The following is an 8,902-nucleotide window of genomic DNA, read 5'->3' on the forward strand; positions in this document are numbered from 1 at the left end:
TAAAGCAATCCAGGTTGAGATGTGTGTGATTTTAAACTATGATCGAGTCTTGTGGTGTGGTCAAAGGTTTACAGGTAACAAAATCGAAAGAGCTGCTTTGGTGCGAAGGTTGTATCTTCTTAGGCAAATATTGTAAACACGCAGCGAGCAAAGTAATGAAGCTCCTCTCATCTCTGCACACAAAGCCTGGCGGAGCTGCTCCGGTTCAACCAGCGTCTTAATGAGACCTGAAAGCCATGGAAGTTTGTTGCCAACTGGGTCACACTTAGTCGGCTATTAAGGGATGAATACAACTTTTTAACAAAACACTAACTGAAGAGCATCAAATGTTTTAACAAAAATCCCCCCCCAAAAAATGATAAAAAATTTCTGGCATCATTTTTGGACCAGGAAGAGGGTGGCATTGTCCTACAAACATCCCACAGTTTGTCCCAGTTACCTGCACCGCAGAGCTGAGGATACGGCTCACACACACACATACACACATACACACACACACACACACCCCACACACACACACACACACACGCACACACACACCCCCACACACACGCACACACACACACACACACACACAGGAAGAATCGGTACGACACAGAAAGACACACTTATACATCTCATCATTCCAGCACTAAACAATTTAAGTCCCATTTGATTTATTTTTCAATCAAAAAATATTATTTCACTGCTATATTATTAACAACACTTTTTTTCAGTTTTATTCCTTTGTGTTTGTTGGTTATTGTGTGACCTGCTCTGTGTTTACCTGTTCAGTTGAAATTATTCATAATATGAGAGTAAAAAGAAAAAAGAAATTCAGGGTTTTTCTGCTTAACCTCAATGAATACATCTCATTTCAAAAAAGAAATAATCTCTCAAAGAGAAATCCAGGCCTTCAGCAGGTTACATATCAAGGGTTTAGCAGAATTCATCTGGATACTGCAGGATCAAGACTGAACATATGCACCATATTTACCATTTGTTCTTCATTTTAGAAAAATACAGATTTAACAGCCTGACCATTTTTATTTCAGCTTAACGAGAACGAGAAGTCTTCCTTTCTCAAATTCCCTGCTCAAAATACAAAAATTTAAAGGACTCTTCTCGAACAAGATTAATGTAATCCTTTTGCATGTAATCCCTCTCTTTCCATACTTGGATAGATTCTTTGGAAAATATGAGATTATGAGATTAATGTTCATCTCACAGCTGAATTTAAGAGCTTAGGAAGCAGACGTGGTCTCCGTTGGTGGAGACAGTCCTCACTCTGTCCAATTAAAATCTTTGGCAGCGAAGAGATTTTAATGCTGTTTGATGTCAGAAACATTCACAAAGAGAAGCAAAAAAAAAAACACATGGTATCTGAAACAGAGGTTCTAGAGGAAATTATAAATATTACATTAGATAGGAGTTTGGTGTGTATATTCTTCACACTGTAGCTCAGAACAGAAAACATACTAAAACAGTAAGTTGGTTTTGACATATGAACTTGTCCTCATGGTGGGGTCTGCTCCCGGACGTTAGGCGCTGCACAGCAGCGTCGCCGGCTGCAGGCTGCTCAGGCTCTTATTCTTCAGCTGTAACGGGCTCGCACATTTCACGACGTACCGGGGCGACATGGCGGCCTTGTTCTGCCCCATCCACCTCACCAGAGAGATGATGTCACAGTCGCACCTCCACGGGTTCTCATGCAGGTACAGCTTCTTCAGCTCTGAGGCGAAGGACACAGGAGACTGTAACCAGGGCACGGGGAGTGGAAGAAAAGGAATTGGGTCCTTCTAACCTGGCATATGGATGAACATGTTTCCGTCCAGGGTCTTCAGGCGGTTTCCGCTGAGTCCAAGCTGGGAGAGCTTGGGCAGGTTGCTGAACACACCAGATGGCAGCTGCTCCAGCTCGTTGTTCCTCAGGTAGAGCTCCTGGTTCAATAAGAAGCTCATTTAGTTTGCCTTATGGATCAAACTTTATATAGAAAACTTGAAGAACGTTGACAGTGTGAGGTCATCTCTTTATGGTGTTTTCACGTCCTAAAAACTCAAGTCCAAAACTGCAACATTTGCCGCATTTTCAGCTGCTGTGGTTTCCTTTCACACTGCTAGTTGTCCAACAATCTGAACTGAATTGAATACATGTTTCCCTCCTCGCCTGTGGTGGCGCTGTGTGAAGAAAACAACATAAAAACCTCTGAAGAAAGCTCTGAGCACAACTTCCTTCTTCACAAAATGTAACTGAAAATGGAGTATCATCAGATTTTAGCGGTTGAAGGATTTATCTCTGGCTGTTGTCTTGCTTTCAGAGCGGTTCCAGGCAGTGTTGCCAGATCTTGCAAGAGAAAGAAGCAACCGGCTCCATGAAAACCAGCCCAACACAGCTTAACATGGCACCTACACAAATCCATGAGATTTTAAAGTGATTTTACAGTTTATGTCACAACACGCAAAGTACCTATCATTTATGTTTTTGCTTTATTATGGGGAGCTGGGAAATAATCTTTTTTTTTTCTCAGGAAAGAAATTCAAGCCCAAATAAGCAGCTTCATGTTCAAAAACAACTTTATAAGAGAACATTTCCAAAGCGTTCACATGCACATTCAAACCTCACCAGAGTTCACTTCAACCAAACCAACCACAGGCGGATCAAAGTTTGTTTTTTTTTGGTCCACATCAGAGTTTGATTTACACTTTCACACCTTCCCAAACGAACCGGACTTTCTAGACAGAGGAACCGGAGTTGAATCAAAGCGGACCAAACAGGCTTGGTGGGAATGCAACCTTAGTGATTGTTTCACATTTCCTGTGAAGGCGACATTGTTGTTACCTGCAGGTTGCTAAGGCCATCCAGAGCTGACTGACTCAGGGTTGACAGGAGGTTGTTGTCCAGAACCAGCATCTCCAGTGATCTCAGTGGCCGGAACGATCCAGATGGGACAGTTTTCAGACTGAGTTATGTGAGACAAATTCTCCAGATTAGTGCATTAATGGGCAGCTGATTACAGGACAATACAACAACAGAGTTCACATCACTGGCAAACAGGTTATTAGAACTCACTTCACACATTTAAAGAAATTAAGACTCAAAAAGATAAATTGCAACAATGTATTTTGAAGTTTTTGTAGCAAATTAAGAACATCAAGTGAGGTCTTTTAGCAACATACATTCAACACCTTGACCTCTTCAACACCCTGAACAGGTCGCAGATTGTGCCAAACAATCCCGATTAATTGAAAACATGTTCCCCTCCTCGCCTGTGGTGGCGCTACACCAAGAACCACTGAAGGAAACGACAGAGTATCTCTGAAGAAGACACTTCCTTCTTCACAAACTGTCAGTGATGCATTCACATCTCCCACATCCAACCGGACTTTCTAGGCCAATAAACTGCCATTAGATCATTTAATGGACTAAACAGTGTGAATTAGCTCTCCAGCTTTCAGGCTTCATTATAAAGCTGGAGAACATCTCTGTTCATCTCAAGTTTCAATTGGATCATTCAAATCCAAACTGTTTTTATCTGTATAGTGCCAAATTACAATGGGTTTGACATTCCAGCTCTAGAGCACTCCACTATAGATCATTGTCCTACTGTAAGGTGATGCTCCAACCAGTCTCTTGTTCAGCTTCCAACAGATAAATATAGGACAATGAATGATCTCTATTGTGCATATTATTTTGTATGGAAGACAAATTGTTTAATTTAGGTCGCACATTCTTTTTGTTGCTTATATTATGGCTGTAATGTGACAAAATGTGAGAAGAACAAGAGTATAAATCGCACCGTGAGGTGCTGTATTTTGTAGGTTCATCCTGTTCATATATTGAATTTTTTTCAATACTTGAATACCATATGTTATAGTGACCTGTTGTTGTCCAGATTAAGGAACAGGAGCTGTCTGAGTCCAGTGAAGGCTTTGGGAAAGATCCTTTGGATTCGATTCAGGGAAAGGTCCAACACTTTGAGGGCAATCAAAGGTTTGAAGGCGTTAGACGGAAGCGCTGTCAGCGCGTTAAGAGGTAGATCAAGGTCAGAGAGGTTCCTCATGCCAGCAAACATCTCAGATTTGAGAATCCCAATCTGGTTCTGGCCCAGCATGAGGAAACGAAGGTTCAGGAGGTCCTGCCGGGAGGTAAAAAGTAAAAATGAAAACAGAGTTTTGGTCAGATTACGGTGTAGAATGGAGGAACACACTGTCCTTTTATTTTTGACCACCTTACCTGAAACCCCTGTGGGGGGAGCACTGTGATGTGGTTGCCATAAAGGTTGAGCAGCATCAGTTGCTTGGCACCAGAAAAGGCTTTGGGATGGATGGATTTGATTGCATTTCGTTCCAGGTTGATGCTCTCAATCTTGGGTGCTGATCTAAATGAATTGGCCTTTAGGGTTGTTATGCCATTCTCACCTTTTTGCAGAAATGGGAAAGAAAATATTAGTTTTGCATCTACCTCAGTAATAAATGACTTCAGAGTCAAATACACTCAAATGTAACTTAGACATATTTCGCAGAACGACCTGATCATCCGAATGCCACTCACCCAGTTTGAGGATCCAAGTGTCCGGAGGCAGATTGGAGGGAAGACTTCGAAGACCCTTTTTATGACAGTTGACTTCTGACTTTTCTGGGCCGGACTTCCTGGAGCATTTGCAGACATCGGGGCAGCTTACCACAGCCTGCGCCATGCTAAGAAAGATCAACGCCAGCTGAGTCCAGGGCAGCATCTTCACTGCAAAATGAACAATGAAAAAAAAATTCAGCAAAGAAAAATGTTCGAGTTTCTTTGAGTTCAGTAGACAATAAAAAACGTAAAGGAGCATTGAGAACCAGCACAGCAGATTCTTTGCATTTTAGCCGTGCTGCATTTAGCTGATCAGACGCTGAAGCATGAGAAAAACTGTTTTACTGCCAGGATGGTTCAAACATCCAGCCAGGATTCTTGATTTCAAATGTATTTAATATATTTAACAAACTGTGTTTTTCTACAAGTTGACGTGATTTCCTGAAGACATGAAGAGCTTACAGTAACACTGAGTCATATTATAGTTTTGTCTTCAGAGATGCAGTATCTTCTTTACAGCTGATCTTACTGGAGAGGCTCGATTTGAGTTGGTTGTGAGTAAAAAATACTTTAAAGAATCTCTTAAGGTTCAGAACAACATATAAGCAGCAAAATATACAGACTGGTGTGAGTCCTTATCTATTTTTTACATGTTTCTATTGAGCCACTTCCGTGGTCAAAGGGAATGCAGCCACTGTCTTCTGAGAGTTTAATGCTTGTTGGTCAGAAGTCTGCATGGAAACACGGTTTAGCTGTGGCATGAATACTGGTGCAACTACAAGGCACTGCACTTAAAAACACCCATCTTCAGTGTTTCCACTCATCATAAATTCAGTTGTCGTTTTTGAAAATATTTCACAGTATTTCAAATGCTTACAGGTGGGGGCGGAGCCAGGGAGTGAGTGGGTGGCCCTGACCAGTCACTGGCCACGCCTACCAAGGGATGTGTAACAGCAATACACTCTGATATGTATTAATACAGCAAGACTTTCAAGAAAATACTTTCTGTTAAAGTGACAGCAGTCCCATCCTGGCCATCCTTATTAAACTGTTCTGGCTCCACCACTGTTTACAAGGCAAAGTATTTGGTAGTATATATTTGTTTTTAATTCAATTAATTTTGTAAAAAAAAAATGACTATTTGAAAAAATTTACCTCAGAAAATCATTTTAAAAGCTTTAAATCTCTATGTGATGATCACAGAAGAGTTGATGATAACAGATATGAGCTAAAACATGAAACAGTGAGGAATAATCAGCTTGTAAAGGGCAAAAAAAACAAACCTGATGTCAAACTATATGCCAACATCTTCCAGTGGGATTTCAAAATAAAACACTTATTTAGAGATAATGTTTGCATGATTATCTTTTCAGTTCAGTCTGCACATTTAAAAGCTCATGACAAAAGAAAAAATAAACAAACTCTAAGTGTTTTCCTTCCCTTGGAGCTGCTTACCTGGACAGGTTGCCATCCCACTTTCAGTGTCTTCGCTTTTTTGTTGTCACAAGCACAACCTCCTGAAATTTAATTTCCCTTTGGGCTCAATAAAATGTGATTGAATTGAGTCCCAATCTGTTCTGCAAGCAGCAGTTGATGGTCTAAAGCAGGAAGCTCAGCTGTCTGGTCCTTGAACTATGAAGTTCTCACACAATGCTCCTTTCAGACTCAGAATTCACTGGATGTTTCGCTCTGCCAGCCGTCTGAGTGATGAGGATCAAGATCTGCAGAATGTGAGCTGAGAAGGAACACAGAGCAGACAGTGAGACCAAGGTGCGAAACGACCGGAGGTCCAGGTTCTGTAAAGTAACAGAGTACGGAGAAATGTGGCATTTACAGATTATGGCTCAGATCCATGTTAAACACGGGGGTGGAAAAACTTATGCTTGGTTTTTCTTCAATCAAAACTAAAGTTTTAGAGAAATTTAAGGTGAATGCATCAGCAATAAATGAGTCAACGTTACTTTCCTGTGGTTGAATCGTTGTATCAAGTATGGATTTTCCTCCTTACCAAGTAAATGTCGGGTTTGATGGCTTGCTTCTAATTGAAATGATGAAGTTTGCCTTCATTTCTCATCCGTTTGAGCCAGAGATCGAAGGAATAATCCCCATTTCTCTTTGAGGGAGAGTTCAAACCGCACTTGCTGATGCTGAGCTTGAACTGATTCTCTGTGCAGCCAGAGGTCATGGAAGGACAGGTCACATACCAAAACAGACAAAAAAGAAGAAAGCGACTAAGTGTTAGAGCTTGATGTACATAAAAAACATAAACCTCTAGATTTGTCATGATAACTGACACTCTTTAATTCTCCTCTTCATTCCAGTATATGATGATGACTCCTGATTACTTTGATGGTGGCGTTCGACAAAATGCCATGTTTGTTGCTTGTTTGCTGACACCGACAAAATTGTTATGTTTCTGTCATGTAAAAAACATTGAAATGTCTTCTTCTCAAAAAGTCCTGTACCGAGAAACCCAACCCGACTTGCTAAAACTTTACCGTGTAATAAAGAAAAATGCATGTAAGTCTGACTGAGTCACACTGTGGGCCTGGAATGGAACAAAATTGAAGCAGTTAAATGTCAGAAATGTGTAAACTTGTAAAGCATTTGACCTGAGTCACAGTTTAGAAAACAACATCATTGAATGCAGAGGAAATGCAAGTAATTTTCTGACTCCACTCAAAATAAAAAAAATAAAATAAAAAAAAGTCATTCTGTTGTTCAACATAATTTTTGAACACTTCTAGTTTTAAACACACACAAATATGCATTCTGGGTATAAACACATATACAAGTTAGCCATTTACAATGTTGCTTTAGGTCTAAATTCACCCACTTTCTTTTCAAACCTGCAATAATTTCTAACCTTGACTTCTTCATGCATCTGTTCCTCTCATTTCATTTCATCACTGAACTCTGCAGGAGTGAATTACTGGTCTTCAAACTTACTAAAATGTCAGGAGCTACTTGATCTTTAACTTTTAAGCACAATAAACCTCTTGAGATCAAAGATCTATTATAAGTCCTGACAATGTCAAGACCAAAATCAATGTAACCAAATCAATGTAACTTAGTCATCCTGCTAAATATGAAATCCTTGAAGGAAAATGAGAAGTGTAAAGTTGATCCTAAAGTCCAAGCTACTGCTTCTCTCACTCTTAATTTTAAAGTCGGTGCAGACTTCAGAACCAGAAATCCTCCTGAACACAGATGCTGGTCCTTCTGGGAAAGCTGGATTTTGGATATCTCTCCTGCCAGGCCGCGCTCCATCAGGCTCTCATCCATCCTGTGGATCATCAAGCTCCCTGTTTATCTCCACTCTCTCTCTCTCTCCTGAGAGTGAGAGAGAGAGTGGAGTCTCTCTCTCTCTGCTCCTCCCACGCAGTTCTCAGCCTCAAGTCTCAGTCGCATCAGTCGCCTCAGCCAGACGAGGAATAACTTCCCTCTCCTCCTCCAGATGAAATCGCTCCTGAGGAGATGCAGATCTTCATCACGTTTCTCCCTGCTCACATAAACCCTTTAGGCGCCTGATTCTGCGTGTGGGTCAGGAAATTAAATCCCAGTTTTGGTGGTTTTTATATTTGCTTAGTGATTTTAAGATATTTGATCTGGAAGGATAAAATATCTGTAATTTTTTTGTTGTTATTGTTTTTTCAAACCTAAGCATTTTACTGAAACTGAAAACTATTTGCATCATTTTCACCAGCTTCACAATCACAGCCCTGTCGCCATGGCGTCAAGTTCAGGGCAGGCTCAGCCCGTTGTTAAAGTCCTTCAGCAGACTCACAGCACAGCTTTGACTAATTAAAAGTTCCATTCATCACTATGTAAATGAGTTACATGATCACACAGTAATGGAGTGCAGTGTGAGTAATGAGATAGATTAGAGAATATTTTAATAAAATCTGTCATAAGAGCCCAGGGGAAAGCATCATAGTCAGAGTTAAAGTTTGCAGATTAGGATCAGTTTGGTGCATAATGATAATCTTACCTTGATACTGAGATTAGAATGATTAACTGTGGCAACATTTTCTGTAGAAATGTTTTATTTTCCCAGACCAGAGGAACCTGGTGGGTGGCTGTAGAGTATGGAGGTATTTTTGGTACAAACTTATTTGCGTCTTGTAACTGAAGTTGCAGTGAGAAAGAAAAGTCCAATAGGAATTTTGTAATTGTAGATTTGTTTTTTCTTTTTACTTTTTTTCTACACCTCTTCAAAAGTTCAAGTGCAGGAACACAAAATGTATTGTGAAAAAGTCCAACGCTTAGAGTTTTGCCCCCCAAAAAAGATCCAGTTGAAACGCAGGGAAAAATGATTAACTTGTGACTATTTCTTCGTCGCTCACAGACA

At 40.4% G+C, this 8,902-nt stretch overlaps 1 protein-coding gene across 1 annotated transcript; it reads right to left on the reverse strand.

The window, feature by feature from the left end:
• Positions 1-656: 656 nt before the first annotated feature.
• On the reverse strand, positions 657-4,278 carry si:dkey-1j5.4 (leucine-rich repeat-containing protein 15). The gene is made up of 5 exons (XM_055044591.1): positions 4,213-4,278; positions 3,858-4,114; positions 2,818-2,938; positions 1,784-1,919; positions 657-1,711 (listed from the first exon to the last, which is right to left on the reverse strand). The coding sequence occupies exons 1-5, from the start codon at positions 4,267-4,269 to the stop codon at positions 1,521-1,523; spliced, it is 762 nt and encodes a 253-aa protein (XP_054900566.1). The 5' UTR covers positions 4,270-4,278; the 3' UTR covers positions 657-1,520.
• Between the last annotated feature and the right edge of the window lie 4,624 nt (positions 4,279-8,902).

Source organism: Poeciliopsis prolifica, unplaced genomic scaffold (assembly GCF_027474105.1).
Source record: "Poeciliopsis prolifica strain line A6 unplaced genomic scaffold, Auburn_PproV2 SCAFFOLD020, whole genome shotgun sequence".
Lineage (NCBI taxonomy): Eukaryota > Metazoa > Chordata > Actinopteri > Cyprinodontiformes > Poeciliidae > Poeciliopsis > Poeciliopsis prolifica.

What these genes read in the sequence shown, in the direction of transcription:
- si:dkey-1j5.4 (XM_055044591.1), bottom strand. Translation starts at nt 4,269, where the DNA reads ATGCTGCTCAACCTTTATGGCAACCACATCACAGTGCTCCCCCCACAG. An exon ending in TCCCCCCACAGGGGTTTCAG is followed by an intron (nt 4,115 to 4,212) that starts GTAAGGTGGTCA and finishes ACCTCCCGGCAG; the next exon opens with GACCTCCTGAACCTTCGTTT. An exon ending in ATGGCCTTAGCAACCTGCAG is followed by an intron (nt 1,920 to 2,817) that starts GTAACAACAATG and finishes TTATTGAACCAG; the next exon opens with GAGCTCTACCTGAGGAACAA.